The sequence below is a fragment of the Amblyomma mixtum genome, chromosome 4 (assembly GCF_055824585.1).
Source record: "Amblyomma mixtum isolate Tamu chromosome 4, ASM5582458v1, whole genome shotgun sequence".
Taxonomy (NCBI): domain Eukaryota; kingdom Metazoa; phylum Arthropoda; class Arachnida; order Ixodida; family Ixodidae; genus Amblyomma; species Amblyomma mixtum.
The window spans coordinates 129,723,628-129,741,857 of record NC_143015.1 but is presented as its reverse complement, the minus strand read 5'-3'; the positions used below and the strand labels follow the sequence as shown (position 1 = coordinate 129,741,857).

Sequence of the window (18,230 nt, the reverse complement as noted above, 5' to 3'; positions counted from 1 at the left end):
CCTAATTAATCTTTCTAGACAGGCAAGATAAATAAATAAAACCGAGTAGGAAATTGGTCGAGTTCGGGAATCGAACCCCGGTCTCCGGAGTGCGAGACGAGCATGCTAACCACTCCGCCATGCCAGCTCGGTGGTTTGGAATGAATAAAGGCGCGTCTAGTGAAAACGGCGTCTTCGTTCACTCCCATGTTCCTCCCTGCTCGTTATGGCGAGGTTCAGGTGTCCACCGAGGAATGCGAGACAGATACATTTCCTTTCATCAAAAACCAATTTACCGACGAGCAAGGCGTACAACGGAACAGGCGATGGCGTTCTATGGACTCCCTGGCAGCGTTGCAAAACGCTGTCGGGTTTCACTCAGAGGCTAAGCTTAACATCTTAACAACACATCAGTGATGCAAGCAGCAACACTGCGCTTAAGGCTTTCGCCTCACCGCACTTTAGGTCAACAAAGTGCCTCCTGAATTTTTTACAGACGACGCCAGGAAACTTCGCTTTTTCCTCTCTCTCCTTAACGTCCACCAACTCGTGCCTCGGCTAGCACGCTGGAACGTGAGCGACGTATTCAATATAAGTGCCAAGAACACGCGCCTGAAACTCCCTCACGCCCAAAACATAAGGAATGGCGGCTCGGGATCGGCAAAGAGGACCAATCAGTTCTGACGGGTGGTATTCCGGTAATCGGTCAGTTTGGACATATATATCTATTTTACAGCAAGAAACCGTTAGACCGTACTCCACCGAAAAGGCAACACTAGTCCGCCGTTCTTCAAGGTGACACTGAAAAAACTCGCTACAGCGCTGGGTTCCAACTACCAGCGTTGCGAACAGGTCAACTCTGTTACCCGACGCCTTTGACAATTCTGCCATTGCCACAGCCTCATATCAGCTGCCTGCGTGCCTACTCTCGTCGCGCAAGTTAGAAGAAAATATTTTGTCAGTGGAGGCGTAGAGAAAAAAATAACGAAAATGTGTTAATTGTAAAATTTTGAGGCACATCTGCAAAAATATTGTGTGCGTAAAACTAAAACTCAAGTGATGTTTTTGCAAAAGTTACTGATTTTTCAACATGATCTCTCCGATAACCATACACACTAAAGTAGTCGAAATCGACTCTAACCGGAGTTTCCTATACTGCTAACCGGGAGCGCAAAAGCGATTAGCGACAATACCCAACTCTGCGTGAAGCCGAGAGGGAACGATTTAGACTTCATGGCCAGACCGGGCACCAAGTCAGCCTCTCGCTGAATCATTTGTGTCAAGCCACAAACTTAACTGCCGAAATTTTTTTGGTTGGCACTGTACCTGTGTGCTTTAAAAGGTGACTACGGCATTTCTATGCACCACATTTTTTTCCTCCATTTCAGGGAGAGTTCCTCTCGATACAGACTCTCGCATCCCTTCAGTACACTAACCAAGTGATCGACGAGACCTTGCGGATGTTTCCACCAGTAGTCACGTGAGCAATATGCAACCATTTCTTTTTATTTTTTGCAGAAGGCATGGCTTTTTTAATGTTTTTTTTTTTTACATGACAGTGCAGTCAACTACGCTGTTAATGGAGTGCATACTGCAACCGCGCAAAACGACGAGGGACGAAGAGAGGAAAGCACAGAACAAGACGCGGAACTTCAACTAAGGTTTACGGTTTACTACAGGAAAACCACATATATATGGGAATCGTAATCACACCTGATGAACAGCCGATACCATCAAATAAGACAGGCACGTGGGCGCGCGTGGCACAAGTTAGCATCTAGATAGTTAAATTCTTTCTTGGATAAAGATACGCAAGTGGAGCTGATGCAACGGCCATTTTCTTTTTTTAAGCAGTAGGCTTCGAAAATTTCCCAGCTAAGGGAAATTGTTTTCTTTAAAAAATGTGGTTTTCCTGTAGTAAACCTTAGTTGAAGTTCCGCGTCTTGTCCTGTGCTTTCCTCTCTTCGCCCCTCGTCGTTTTGCGCGGTTGCAGTATGCACTCCATTGTCAACCACCAACTAGCCCGCCTTCACTTGTTACATGAACTACGCTGTTCCCTACGTAGACTTTTTCTAAGCTTTGACAAATCATTTGCACAGGTCAAAAACAGTGGCTTTTTAATTACTAACCTTTCAAATTTACATATTCTTAATTAATGAAGAAAGATGTCACATCTTCATTTAATATAGGTCACAAAATTATTATCACCTTGATGGTGCTTAGACAGGAGATCAGGGAGCTAAAGTCTTCATAGAGTGCGACATGGTGCAGTCAGTAAACGCCTCCATTTTGTTTCGCTGCTGAACAAAATTGTCTTCACGTGTACACCAAATCATTTTACATCCCATTCTACTCTCTGTGCAAGCTCTTATTTTTTTTAATGTAGCCAGCTTTCGCGTTCATTGTTTCATCAAGCCGTGATTAAAACATTTTATGCGCATAGGCATCGTATAGCGTTCCGTCCATCAAGTAATATCGGAAGACGTGTCTCGTACACGTATGTCACTTAACTTTTAATGAGACTCAGTGAAGCACCGAAATAAAAACGTTGCCGGCATTGAAATAACACTGAAGGGCACTCCGATAAATTGTTGCTCTCACACAAATTGATTCCCTGGCTCTCTCTGGGTAGGTTATCGTTGTCAGGCAGCAAGAGGCGCATTTATGGCAGAGAAATTTGAGTATAGTTTCCCGCGTATCGTTTCAAACGTGTGGCGTCCACATCGAGGAGGACTTCATGCCGCCGTAGCATAACCTGTGGAATCCACCGCCGAATTCGGCGCGAAAGTAACTATTTTTTTTTTCGAAATCGGCAGGTGATCGTGGTTATTTGGTCTCTCGTAGCTTTGGGTTTAGAATGCCAATGCCTAACGATGCAGACCAACTTTTACTTCTCCTCCTTGCCAATTAAAAAAAAACTAAGCCTAAAGTAGGAGGAGTTTCTTTTATTGCGAAAGCAATACTAGTTGCACTTTCAGCTCGTCGCGTAGCGAGGCCGGTAGCTACCATATTAGCATATTGGATTGGATTGCATTGAACTCGATTGAATTGGATTGGATTAGATTGCATTGAAATGGATTGGATTGGATTGGATTGCATTGGATTGCATCGGATTGGATTGCATAACCGATGCATCACCACAAGTCTAACCACAAGCACCACCACCAGCTACACTACCAGCTGAACCATGGCGTAGCTACGGATATTGCTTTCGCAATTATTTATTTATTTATTTATTTATTTATTTATTTATTTATTTATTTATTTATTTATTTATTTATTTATTTATTTATTTATTTATTTATTTATTTATTTATTTATTTATTTATTTAACGATTACCGCGCTTAACCAAGCTAAGCCACAGCCATTTTTTAAGCAATGTCACTGTGCGAGCGCAGGTTCACGACACGGAGAGCGGACGAAGACCACAGATGCGGCAAGTACCTCATCAAGAAGGGAACGTCGATCATGGTGCCCACCTACCAGCTCCACCACGACCCAGAACTTTGGACCGACCCGGAAAAGTTTGACCCGGACAGGCAAGTGCAGAATATTTTAATAATTATTAGATCATGTGACAGCATGTGTGCATACTGTCGCGGCAAGCAGACATTCTGCTCTCCCCCAACCTCCCCCCCCCTTCGCCCAAGATAGATTCCCATATAAAGATAGAGAGATCACAATGACCAAAACCTACAGAAATTTCCTGCAGCCCTTTTCTCATCGGAAACACTTTTGAACATTCTTGACTTGAAACAGCGCGTAGAAGACACGGAGGCAGAGAAGAGAATGGAGTCTAATGCAATTTGAAGATTATAGCTGCTGACCCAAAAGACCCGAGTCCGATCCCGGCCACGGCAGTCAAATTTTGATGCAGGTGAAATTCTAGAGGCCCGCGTACTGTGCTATGGCAGTGCACGTTAAATCATCCCAGGCGGCCGAAATTTCCGGAACCATTCACTATGCTGTCCCTCATAACCTGAGCCATTTTGGGACGTTAAACCTCCATAAACCTTCTTCTCGCTGTTTCAAGAACGATATACCACCAACTCAACAAGGCCTCTGCATTGGCACTTTTGAATTTGTGAAATGGCTGAAACCATTTGCACCTTCCGCTGAGCACCGGCGCGAAAGGTGGAGGCATGCCCTCCTGATGCGTCGTTTGTGGCATCGATAGCCTAGAGTGCTCTGGCACAGGAGAATCTAAAGGCGTATTCCAATCGTCGATACCGAGCAGCTCTCCGAATACGCGCAGGAGTAATGTGTATAGGAAGTCTAGGGACCGTACCTTCGCGGTTCATTCGAAACTCATGCCCTGAATCCGAATCGTCCATCGAAACATACCCTTCGTTTTCGCGGAAGAAGAAAACTCACTCCGAATCACCGATAAGAATACACCTTAAGGCTCCTATGAAACTGTCTCGTCCCCATTCTTCCTTCCTTTCGCCGAGCTGTCCTTTGATAACAATGTTGCATATTACAGCGGTTTCCCGTTGTGGCACAAGCGCCTGCGTCAGGAGCATTAAAAAAAAAAGATATCTTCCCTTGGATTTCTCAGTGGAACGGCGGCAGAACTACGGCAGCACTTGTGTCGCATGAGCAGTTCTCTTTCTCGTGTTGTCGTAGTGTGCTCCGTTGTACGCCATCATGCATGAACTCGTTAAACAATCTGTTTTATTGCGAAAGCAATACTACTTTCACTTTCAGCTCCTAGCGTGGCGAGGCCGCGGTAGTTACCATTGACCTTCAGCTTGACCTCTGCTATGACGTCATACCATCTGCCGCAAAAACCAGGGGCCCAACTTGTGCCGTCGCGAGGCGAGGCCGCGCTTGGTAGCTGCGGCCTAAGTCCTGCGCCCGCCGCGCGCGGCGTGCCTAGCGGTGTGACGTCACAGCTGCAAGAGCAGGGCTCCAACTTGTGCTGTCGCGAGGCGAGGCCGCGCTTGGTAGCTGCTGCCTAACTCCTGCGCCCGCACACGACCACTTCAGCATTGCATTGGATTGGATTGGATTGGATTGGATCGGATCGGATCGGATCGGATTGAATTGCATTGCATTGGATTTGATGTGATTTGATTTCATTTGATTGGATTGGATTGGATTAGATTTCAATGGATTGGATTGTATAACCGATGCATCACCACAAGTCTAACCACGAGCACCAACACCAGCAACACTACCAGCTGAACCATGGCGTAGCTACGGATATTGCTTTCGCAATTACCGGGCTTAACCAAGCTAAGCCACAGCCATTTTTTCTGAAGCCTCTTGGGTTTTATTGCTTGTATAGCTCGTACCCTCAAAATAGCGTGTAAAGTCCTGCTTTTTCAGTAATTGTGGTTATTTTCGCTGCCGGTGTTGCAACGACTACAGATGTTGAAAACTGAGTCATGTCTTCGAAGAGCAGTAGTTTGTCCAAACACATGCTTGCAGAAGCGCGATATGCCCCGGGATTACTCTGGCTGTCCAGAACGGTACGCGGTCACGTGTTCCCTTTAATAAAGGTTTTAACTGTACACATTGTGATGCTGGCGCACGTAATTTGCTTCAACGTGTCAGCCAGAATATCTTTCTGCTCTCAAGCATCGATTAGAGTCCTAAATATGTGACACGGTTTTTTTTCCCTCTCCAGGTTTAGCCCGGAAAACAAGAAACTCATCAACCCGGTGGCGTATCAGCCTTTCGGCTACGGAGTTCGCAAATGCATCGGTATGCGACTCGCACTCCTCGATCTGGCTGCTGTCACCTCACAAGCGCTGCGTCGGTACCGCATAGAACTTGGCTCCACTCAAAAGGTGAGACCCACACACTGAAACAATCGTCTGCCCTTGAAGGAAGTGAAAGAGGGATCGAAATAGAGAAAAGGTGTCAGACGGTCTAATTCTGGTGTCACATTCAGCCAGTGCAGTTTAGCCTCGTGGAGGATTACTTTGGAGGCACAACGCTACGCGAGGAAAAAAATAAGTGTCACATAATCGATTTCGACGGCTTTCTTTACGGTTAAAAAGCAGTCAAAATTCTCACAATGACCGCGAATTTTCGACCCATGTTTTTTTATTGCTAAAGTGTAATTTACATAGTTCTGTTTTGTAAGTTAACTTATTTCTATTTTACTACCTCGACAAATATTTATAAGACGGTACCAGCATGGTACCAAGCTTCTCAGTAGAACAGAGGGATATGTCGTTAGCGTAAAGCATGATTTCTTATGAACTTCTCAGCTTTTAAAGCCAAAACCTAACACCTTGGTCAAATGTTTAGGGGAATCCCCCAAGGTGGAGTAGATTTGTAATAAGAGAGTAATGACTCATTGGCATCCACCCGAGCGCAGCCATACGGCTACAAAGGAAAGCTATACAGCTTTCTCAGAAACTTCGTAGTTAAAGAAAAATTCGTCCTGGTCCGGGGTTCGAACCCGGGACCACCGCTTCACCGGAGCAGTCGCTCTACCAATTGAGCTAACCGGGACGGTAAGCTTATGGTACGGCGAGAGTAATTACTCCCTTATTACAAATCTACTCCACCTTGGGGGAGTAGATCGAATGACATGAATGGTAACTGTCACTCTCAAAGTACCACAGAATTTTCGCTTTGAGATAAAAATGAGCCACATTTTCTAGCGGTTGGCTGCCCTCCACAAGTGAATTACCGATAAAGGCGGAATATGGGGGGTATGGTATGGTATGGTATGGTATAGCATGGCATGGCACGGTACGGTACGGTACGGTACGGTACGGTACGGTACGGTACGGTACGGTACGGCATGGTACGGCATGGTACGGTATGGTACGGTACGGTACGGTACGGTATGATATTTTATGGTACGGTATGGTACGATATGATATACGGTATGGCATGGCAAGGTATGACATGGTATGCCGAGTTTAAAGATCGAAGCCGCTAGTGGGCTATCGGTGAGACTGTGGTAGAATGAAAGCTCCGAATCAATTTCGTCCACCTTAGAATCTGTTTATTGTCCCTAACACATTGCAGAGTAAAAAGGGGCAAACTATTGTGCCCGTTGGTCCGGCATATTGGAGAACAAAAGGAACCGTGTCTTTTAGATAGGACTTAGGGAAAAGAAATTGACGTAGAGAGTGGTAACTATTCACTGCAGTTTATTAGAAAAGAACACGATGCAGCAACAGTGCGCGCCTGCGCGTAGCGTATAGTTTACAGAGAATACACGAGATGAACATATAGGTTAAAGGAAAAACAGTTGACTGTCGAAAGTAGCACAAAACAACGAAATGAAGAAAGCACGTCACTAGTTCATCAAAAACCGGTTCTCTTTATCTGAAAGAGCCACAGAAGGCCCACTTACGCACGTAATCTCTTCGAACTTTGGCGGTATTATCAAGTTTCTAAGACTAAGCCTTGTCTCAGCCTGTCTGAGATTTAAGGAAGAAACAGCGCGACGAAACACGGACACACGTAGAAATGACACACACACGAGCGCTGACTCACAACTGAAAGTTTATTCTGGTGGAAAGGCCCTTAAATAGAAAACATGAGGGGGTGGGTAACAGGGCTGCTCAGCGATAACCGGCAATCAGTTTTTTATATTTTTATGTTTTCACCTGTATAATTTTCATCTGTGTCCTTCATAGCTTTTACCTTTCCCCGCCCTTTTGGGTACTTTTTCAGTTTTTTGTTAATGTTACCTACCTGACCACCGTTATACGCGGCCCTTTACACCGTCTTTTTATCGCTTATAACTTTCTTTTGTTCGCTGTTGTGTTTTTGTGTCATCTTGTGACACCACCACACTGATTGCCGGTTATCGCTGAGCAGCCCTGTTACCCACCCCCTCATGTTTTCTATTTAAGGGTCTTTCCACCAGAATAAACTTTCAGTTGTGAGTCAGCGCTCGTGTGTGTGTCATTTCTACGTGTGTCCGTGTCTCGTCGCGCTGTTTCTTCCTTTAAATGCATTACCAACTAGCCCGGAACCTTGCTCTTCTGTCTGAGAGAATCGCCAGTCTGGCCGACGGGTCATTCGCAAGGGCGGTAAGGGCAAAGAAAATTTTCATTTTAGGTGCTCTTACGATAAAGAAGAGGGCAACAGTCTAAAACGAAAGAGCAGAATCAATTTTTTTCGTATAGAAATTTGATTTCATTTCCTTAAATAAATAAAAAAAGGTTCGCTGGAAGCTATCCAACCTAATCTCTGTTGCAATTTTGGGCCCTTCGTGGGATATTCACTGATATTGCTGGACAATGCACGCGCACACATCCTGAGAAGTTTTGGAGAAATCAAGACGTTCGATGTTAGGATGTCGTGATCACACCAATATCAGCAATAGTTTTAGACATAACGTAAGACGATGTACCGCCTTTTCTGAAAGTAACCACGCAACCAAGTTTGTTTCTTCGCTGTGTAAGAGAGCTTCACTTTACTAACGACTATACCAGAGCGCCAGTATACTCCACTAATTTTCTAAGTACACGGCTCAGAAGCAAGTGCAGAAGTGCAGAAGCAGAAGCAGAAGTGCAGAAGCAGAAGTGCAGAAGTGCACTTCTGCACTTCAGAAGCAAACCCTGTTGCTTGGTTGGTTCTGGCAAACACTGTTCTTGTAAACTACATTTATGATACGGCTGAAATTTGAGTGTATGATAGCCATATGGTAATTCTATCATACTGCTGGGAGTTAACTTTGCCGTTTATAATTTTTACCTTTTTTTCCTAGCTAACCTTGTCTAAATCTAAAGGTTTTTGTATTATTGCACAGGCAGGGAATGCCGTTTAATTTGTATAACTGCTTTGTCTTGAGTTCGGGTTGCATAAGAGGCACAGTAAGAGTGGCACATGGTTTTTAATTATCGACACTCCGTGAATGTACTAGGTTAACAAACTATTCTGCAATCAACGTGCGTTGTCGTCGAACTTATGGACACTTTTCATTGCTTTCAGGGTGACCTGCAACTGTACACATACGCTTTTTTGGCAGCGCCAAAGGAGAAAGTCTGGATTCGGCTACACAGGCTGAACGGTGTCAAATAAATTATTTCTTCTTGCTTTTCACGTTTCTCAATATAGGATCATAGTCATTAATCATCGTCATACTCATATAGGATTATAGTCATTAATCATCGTCATACTCGGCCTACGCACAGCTCAGGTAATTGCAAGGCTCAAGACTCATGGGCGGATCTGTCACGTGCAATATGCAGAGTGCATCTCAGGTTTTCATCAAAAACTTGCGAGCGGCAGAACATCACCTACACCCCGCAAATAAATCTGCCCCTAGTTTTAATAGGGACTCTGAGGGCAAACTGAAGTTCGTTTACACCAATCCAAGACCACTTTGTAATGAAATATGAAAGAAGCCAACAGCCACAGAAACCAAGGGGCACAGGGTTTTTTTTTAATTTATTTATTTATTTTGTGGTGTTGATCAGTTTAGAATATTACTGAATATGTTATCGCTTAAAGCTAATTTATTACAAAAGCAGAAGAAAAAACAACCACATGCCGCCGGTGGGATCCGAACTAACGACCTCCGAATTACGTGTCCGGTGCTCTACCTCTGAGCTACGGCGACGGCTGTCAAACCTTCTGTTTTCGGGGGTATTTATGTTTATAAGTAACCTAACCTTGAGAGTGTTCATCAGCACCACCCACGTTCATAAGCGGCGGACGTAGAACGTCCTGAGTTACCGCAGGTGTGACGTAGAACGTCATCGAACGGAGAGGGTGGAAGCTGCGTGAGAACTTTCTTATGCTTCCTATGGCGTCAAGGCTGCCAGAACCGAGGCCCTCGATAAGCAATTAAGCAAACAAGGGAAGGGGAATGAGGGGCTCGTTATAAATATGAAAGAAGCCAACAGCCACAGAAACCAAGGGGCACAGGGTTTTTATTTATTTATTTATTTATTTTGTGGTGTTGATGTACACCAGTCTCATGAAAATATAGGCCTTATACGCTAGACAAGGCCAAGAAACGAAATACAGGTGGCACCACCAGCGGCTGTTATCGCAAGCAATTGGCGGTAACATCAAGACCTGTTCATTCCCTTTCGCAGGTACCTCAGCCTAGGTAAAACAGCCATTCAATTTCAAAATATTATCACGTGTTTCTTTCCGGTCTCGATGTCACGAGCTTAAATCGAGTGTCTAAAAAATTGTCACAATTTCTTCATCAATTTATGCAATGGTTTCTGCCGTAAAAACAAACACAGCCAGTAATATCTGAACAAATCGTTTTTAATAAGGACAAAAGCAGTAGGGACTTCTACTCTCTTTCCCTTCAAGCCTAACGCAGTATTTTAAGCTAAAAATCGCTTTGAACTTACTTCCTCGAAAACCATTCCAAAACAAAGAAAAAATTACCCCGGCAGCTCTCCTGAGCTACCCAAGTTGAAGCAAAAACCTACGTAAATTACCGCGGTTTCGTTTCGTTTGGCAGAAAATGCAAATAACTTTCGATTTACTGCATTTGGGCCCGGGAATGCACAAACCATTGATCCCGGAGGAAGTACCCTGTGCACGTAGAATTGTAAAAAACAGAACAAACAATTTAAAACACGCTACTCGAGACTTAAAATTCAGTCAGCTTTTTTATTCGCGCAGTCCGTCGAAAGCAATGAGCTAGCTGCCAAAGCGTTACTGGAGCCCTCTGTTGGCAGCGCTCACAAAATCTTGTGCCAAAGGGTCGCGCCTCGCTCAAAAGAGAAAGTGGCCTTGTAAACCAGATCACGTCGCTTCTCTGGATCAGTCTTTCGCCAAAACAACCCCTCGACACTGAAATATCGCACCTGCACAGTTCTCCACTCTAAAATAAAAGAAACCGCTTCGGTACCGCTTCGGTAATACCGCTTCGGTATTATGGGATCCATTCATAACGAAAGACATATACAAGATAGAGATGGTGCAAAGGAAAGCTAATGAAAAAACCATCCACATACCACCGATAGATTCAAGCCCACGATCCGAGCATATAACTTGGGTTCGCCAGTTCGCATCCAACCAGTGGCGTTTGATTGTTTATGTTTTCTTTTTCTAATCATTATTTCTTAGCCGCAAAGTAGTTATTCGAATAATGTAGCTTTGATCAACGCCACAAGTTAAGGAAATAGCAACATTCCCCTACTGCCGCCGCGTTGGCTCAGTGGTTATGGTGCTCGGCTGCTGACCCGAAAGACGCGGGTTCGATCCCGGCGGCGGTTAGAATTTCTTTGGAGGAGAAATTCTAGAGGCCCGTGTACTGTGCGATGTCAGTGCACGTTAGAGAACCCCAGGTGGTCGAAATTTCCGGAGCCCTTCACTACGGCGTCTCTGATAGCCTGAGTTGCTTTGGGACGTTAAACCCCAATAAATCAAACATTGCCCTACTCTTCCCCCGGTTTCGGTGACTGTCCGCTGCATCCATATATCTTTTTGTTCCTTTTTGTCGTTCAGTGCTTCATATAATTTTTAAGTAGATGCAGATATTTATGTTGAATATCACAGCAAGAACCCTGGCGACAAAAATCAAGCTACTGTTGAAGCTTTGCAGTCCTCCATCGCCAGCTGTACATATAGGAATCTCCACTAAAGGTCTCCGTATGTCCTCAATTCTCACTGAGCAGAGAAAACGCTTCAGTATCATCATCGCGCATCTGAACTACCGTTGTCCTGTCCTCGCCCTAGAAACGACAAAAATTTCGCAACCATCCGGTAGTCTCCCTCTTCACTCTGTCTTGCTTGCGCTTATCACGTTGTTCAATCAGTTCTCAGGCGAACGGCGCACACCGCTCTGAACCGACATGATACTGCATCTGTACTGTAAAGCCTTCAACTTTGTTCGCCAAGTACATACATCTCAATACCTTATTGTTAAACATCCTGCATGCACTGAAGTCTCAAACTGATCTCTGGCAGGTTTTATTTTGCCATTTCATTGCGCTCATTTCACGTTCTAACTTCCTGTACACTGATCTTAGACGAAGAAACTCTTGGTAGGCTTCTCCCATCTGCCCCAGAATCCCTGGGAGGAAGACCTCGTACGACTAACAGTGCAAAGACGCATTTATCACAAACAGGGTCTTCATCATGTCCTGGAAGCAGCCGATACACCTTGACCCCTTGTCTGTGGGAAGGCCGAATGATTTCGATCCAGAAGGGCCAATGAAACGCAGCATGTCGATTGCATCTCACGCGTCGCGACGCATTTGCGGCACAGTGATCTAGTGCCCTCCGCGCCTAAAGCGCGTTTAGAGCGCCGCCAGGAGCCCCTTTCAGTGTTGCAATGGTGTACCTTGTACCACTGCAGAGAACTTGGGCGACTGCTGCTAAAGCAGGATTGTAGGTCTTTCGATTTATTATTCATTCCTTCATTCATTCATTCATACTACTTCTACACACTAGCTCATCTGTGTCGATGCCTCACCTCCTGCCTTTCACTTGACAACTGTTCATCTTGAGCATGTTTATGTTGCCTGGCGCCGTTTTTAAAAGAAGTCTACCTAGCCGGATATCGCTAGTCTACTTGTAAGGAAAAAAACTTATTAAGGCTCGCACTCAGAGAGATTGACTTCGTGCCATGTTTGTGCGTAAGCCGTGAAGCTGTGGCGGCATAATTTGCGAAGCAAATGATAAACGGTCGGCGCATTTAGAAAGATTCCAAACTCAGAAAAAAGTGACGCCATCCTCTTTTTCGACAGACGAAAGCCAGCGATGACTCAGGCAACTGTTTGGTATTTAACATAGACTTAATTCATTTTAGTCTTCTGAAGTCCACTATTTGGTGCAGGCTGCTTTTAGGTCACCGCATCATACAGCTTTTCCAACGCATAAAGTAACGACTGGAATCTTTCATTTCATCGTATTAATTTCTTTATTTTTTTCAGGGAGAATTGGAACGGACAACCCAATCCATAATAGAATCACCTAAGAATAGTGTCAGGGTCCGGCTTGAAAAATTACCGCAGCGTTGGCCTCGATGCTGTTCCCGAAAGACTACAGCTTAGATGTAAATCACTAGAGCGCACCTGGGCTCGTTGGCGCATGTTGAACATAAAGCAAGCAACGCGGAGCATACGAGAAAAAAAAGATGCGCACAATGGTAAAAACACGCAGCACTGTACTGTGCACCTTCCTTCTGTCCTCGTCTTCACGCTGCGTGTTTTATGCTCGAAATGTAAATGCCCGACCGTTTTTCCTGTTACGCATCTCTAATTCCTACAACATGGTACGGTGCGGAGAGACACCAAGCACGCGCATCCTACTGACCTGCTATTCGATTTTTTTAAATAAACAGGTAAACAAGATGAATCTCGTATACTATGCCGCGCGTATCTAAGTAACGCATCGACAGCCCGTAGAGGGTTCGGTTTATCACCGGGATCGGGTACGTCGCGCTATGTGTACTTTGCGCGACCAGAATAAAAAATTAGTGGAAGTTTGCTCGTCTTTTACAACAGTCTCGTTCTGCTCGACGTTATCCCTGACGAAGTCCTTCTCTATCCCTTCGGTCTTTGCACCTCGTTTTACGTCGCGCTATGATTTTTTTCCAGTACCCAATAAAATCAACGAGCGGTTACTGGTACATGCTAATAAAATGTTCTCTGTTTTTACTGAGCCTGCCACAAGTCGTCCGTTCATCTCCCCATATTTCTTACACTTCCCATTTCTCGTTGCGAAAATTTGTTTTTTTTTTTGTTTTTGCAAACAATAGTGAAATCATTATTCAACCAACAAAAGCGAAAATTGCCTGCTCGGGCAACAACGTTACTTTGCACGACACGGAAATGCTGGGTCTATGGCATCTCTGTCAAACATTTTCACCACACTCACGGAACACAGGCGGCAACAAGAGCTAGATTTACGGGACATAAAGCAAGCAAACCCGGGCGCTCATAATTCCTTCACACTATCTCTATTCGCGCTGTTATCAGCCTAAATCGCCTTACTTAATGGAGATGACGTCATAGATATATACTCGACAAACAGCTTTCTCGGACTTTGGATTTCTTGCTTAGCTAAGGAATTTAACACTTTTTGACGCGATATTTCGCTCCCATCGAAAACATATTTATTTACTGGCAAAATAATTGATGTCTTTCACGGTGGCGAAATATGTCTATATAAAGATAGTAGACGACGCGGAGTAGCGCGGCGTCTGCTATGCCAGAAAAAACTGCGATGAAGTAAGGCAATTGAAACATACATATCACGTATCCAGACTACACGCACAATCTGTAGGATAGACAGTAGTGGAGCTTGGAAGAAAACAGTGCTCGGTTAGATTTTAGTATAGCATACGTGACTCGAGTAGGCTTGCAAAGATTCATGGACTTCTAGGAATCTTTGCAAGCCTACTCGAGTCACGTATGCTATACTAAAATCTAACCGAGCACTGTTTTCTTCCAAGTAACATGGTTATTTGGAAAGACGTCTCATTTTACTCTATGCCGTGTCACATTTTTAAGGCGGAAGCCTTTAATGCCTCATCGTTGTAAGCAGCAGTTGTCGACAGAAATGTCACGCTTTTCAGTTGGTCGAAACGGTCGTAACGTCACACTGCGCGAATTTCAAACGGGGCCAATTATACTTTGGCTACTAACCATGCAACCAATTAAAGGGATCGTATAGTGATGCTCCAAGTAAGTTTGAGTTTAGTTAATTGCTTTGTTTAACCAATAAGTCCAATTAACCTTTCTAGTCGGATCAGATAAATAAATAAAACCGAGTAAGAAATTGGCCGAGCTTCGGAATCGAACCCCGATCTCCGGAGTGCGAGTCGAGCACGCTACCGCTCCGCCATGCCAGCTCGATGGTTTGGACTGAACAAAGGTGCGTCTAGTGAATACGGTATCTTCGTTCACTCCCATCTTCCTCCCTTCCCGTTACGGCGAGGTTCAGGTGTGCACCGAGATATGCGAGACAGATACAATTCCTTTCCTCAAAAAACAATTTACTGACGAGCAAGGCGTATTTGTCCGCGTTTCAGATTGGTCCAAATTGTCGTGACGTCACCACGCGCGAATTTTGACGGGTGTCCACCGAAATATGTGACAGTTACTGCGCAACTTTCTTTCGTCAAATACAATTTTCGACTAGTGTCTACGGAGATATGCGAGACAGTTAATGCGTAATTTCCTGTCCTCAAATACAATTTTCATTTTCTTCATTACGGCCCCTCTTTCTTCTTTCACTCCACTTCCTCCCTTCCAGTACAGTGCGGCTCAGGTGTCCACCGAGACGACAGAGAATTACTGCGCCATTTCCTTTCCTTAAAAAGCGTTGCGTTCAAAGGGCAAGGCATCGCGCCTTGGACTCCGTGGCAGCGCTACAACACGCTGTCGCGTTCCACTCCTAAAGGCGAAGCTTAAGCGTCATTAATTGGCAGTAAATTAATACATCAACAGAATGTGAAGTGAACAATAGCGTAGCAGAATGCAGCACTCAAGCTTTCGCCTTTCAGCACTTTAGCCGCTAAAGTTCCACGTAATTTTTAACCATGGGGTGAAGCAAAATGTCAAATTTTGAAATTTTGCATTTCATTAAGTTATTATCTGTTCTTATTCAAGAGAAGCTGAAACGGTTTTTTGAGAATTCGAGGTTATTCAAGAATTCGAATCTATCAAGCTTCTAGATAAAGCATGAAAAATATTTTTGCACTAGCATTTAAAATGATGTCATAATCATTGATTAAATCCGCGAAAATGTTTATTCTTCTTCTCACTATGTTGGAGGAGTGCGGGGAAACTCGGCAGTGACGTCATTGTTGCCGAAATTTCAGATGTCCGCTGATTACGCCTGCAGCTGCTGTGTGTCGTCAGATGGCGTCAAACAATGCATCATGAGCTTCACTTTCGATGGCGTCGGTTTTCTTCCACGGAATAACCGTTTCTTCGCTGGAAACGTAGTGCCGTCATACGTGACGTCATTATCGGGGCCTCTGCCCGTCGCTATGCACTTCAGAGAAGCCTGAACGCCGACGACGACTTTATTCGGCGATTACGCCACCATTTTAAATGCTAGAGAAAAACGATTTCCCACTCTTTACGTGCACGTTTTGCACGTTCGGCAACCGTAAACTCATCGAATTCTAAAACCGCTTCAGTAGCCCTTTAAGCTGCATTTCCATATTTAGTGAACGTAGTGCCAGAACGATAGGGAATAATTCCGTGCAATATTCTTTTCCATGAATAAATTATTATTGGCAAAAATTAAAAAAATTATGTCGTATTTTGCCTGACTCTTCCCTATATATCCATAAATAAATTAAGACACCCCAACTCCCTGTAGAGGATGTAGAAAATATTTATCCTTTCTCAAGACGAGCATCATGCTTTATAGCATTACAGAGCATGGAATAAAGATGATCGAAAGAGCTGACTCTTAAGCGCAGGCTAACAATGTCACTAGTCCAATCAACGAAGCAGAAAAGCACCCCGAATGGTGCCATTGTTTAAAGCTCTCCAGAAATGAGGACGGAAAGTCACATAAGCTGGTGTACAACTGCGTGATGAACCAAAACAGGGTATAAACGACAGGACGCGAGAGGCGAATGTGAAATGTCATAGAAGTACTGTGGTCTACATAACCCAATGCAGATGCAGTTATGGGCTTTAAATACAAAGCATTTTTCTTCCTTTTTTATAAGCGAGGGTGCAGCTAACGACTTTCGTAATTTAGGAATAGCAGTGAATCAAAGCTGCTCCTTCTATATTGTCGGTTTGTGTCCGCTTTTTTGCCGTTTTTTTTTAATTGCTTGCGGCGCGTGCAACGCACGTATCCTGAACGGACACAGTACTTCGGCAACTAAGCTATACCCACTGCGTGCTTTCGATTTTATATTCGGTTAATAGCGGCAATGGTAGTTAAGATACAGAGCCCACGTTTCATACAGGCTGATCACTCTAACGATCCAAAACCCATATTTTTTTATAAGTGGCGATTGTTCAAATGATAAAAGCAGAGATAGAAAGTTTGAAATGATTTACCACGTTGAACCGGTAAGTTTTACGCTACTAATTTCACATGAGCACATTGTTTTTGCAGTTATATGACTCCCCCAACTAAATATTTTTCTTTATCTTCAAATCTGTCATCTAAATTTTTCAAGTAAGTAATCTATTCAATCATGGTCACCGCCATGAAGCCTAGCGCCGAAAGCAAACCTTTTTTTTTTAGGGTCGTAAGTACAACTTGCTCAAAACAGCAGTTTCTTCGTTTTTAATCAACAAGAATAATTAAACCACAGGGGGGGGGGGGGGGGGGGAGGTTGGAGAATACGAAATCGAGGAAGTGATCAGCTAAGTGGGCAAAGATTTTTGTTCTTTTCTACGTTTGACTGACTTTTGCGTCACTTCTACACGACTGCATTTTTCTCATGGTTGCCAAACAACCGAGTCTTTTTATCGTAAAAATCGTAACCGCCTTTTCTTTCTTGAGTTGTGCCTCAAGGTTAAATGTGCTGATTCACAACGAAAAAGAGAGCAGATGAGGTTTTGGCACGTTGCCGTGATGTTATCTGCAATATTCGTAATGAATGGTTCAGTTCAGTTCAATTCGATTGTGAAGGCTTACTCCCGGGAGACTTACGTTGCTTAACAGGGATGAGTGCCAACAGGTGTCGCCCACGGCGCGGACATGGAGGACGTTGGCAACCCACGCATACTGAACTGATTTCACAAAAGACAGCATCAGAATTTCAACAGAGCCGCGACTCACGGAAGTAGCTAAGGAGTTATGTCAACAAGCGTTCTGGCTAGTTTGGCGGCCACTAACGTAATTAATTAGGGAAGTCTCGTACTTGTACTTTGTACAACAGCAGTCAGAATTTCATGAAGTGTACTCCTTCAGAAATTGCGCATGTTTGCACGTAGCTTCAATTTTATATATTACGCCTAATTCTCAAACTCATCATTGAAGATTACATAGTTAAATTTAAAGCAACGTGCCCAGGATACCATGAAGTTATATCCCTTCGTCAGATTCGCTTTCTACCAACTATTGTGTGTGGTTGCGCGGCTCAAAAATACAAGGCACTATTAACGTTAGGAAGAGCCCAAACTCTAACGCTCGTTTCTGACGCACATCCGCTATTGAGGGGCATCACTTCCGCTCACAAGTTACGTTCCAAACAACGGAAGGACTCCACACGCTGTTATTTAAGCTAGGCACGTACTTGAGCCCCTTACAAATTTGTCTTAAACGTTACCTAAGCTCTTCTGCCGGCTTGGGTGTGTCAGGCACCTTGCTAAAGAGTGTTGCGACAAATTTCAGTTCCACTTGTTGTCGAACTAGGCCGACTTGGCAA

General features: G+C 44.2%; 1 protein-coding gene across 1 annotated transcript in view; it reads left to right on the top strand.

Annotated features, from left to right (window-relative positions):
• The window catches only part of LOC149348211 (cytochrome P450 3A43-like), a 45,972-nt gene extending 36,989 nt beyond the window's left edge, over positions 1-8,983 (top strand). The window contains exons 11-14 of the mRNA XM_089585767.1: positions 1,368-1,459; positions 3,379-3,519; positions 5,613-5,775; positions 8,894-8,983. Of these exons, the coding sequence (XP_089441893.1) occupies positions 1,368-1,459; positions 3,379-3,519; positions 5,613-5,775; positions 8,894-8,983 (486 nt within the window). The remainder of the gene's footprint in view (positions 1-1,367; positions 1,460-3,378; positions 3,520-5,612; positions 5,776-8,893) is intronic.
• Positions 8,984-18,230: the final 9,247 nt, after the last annotated feature.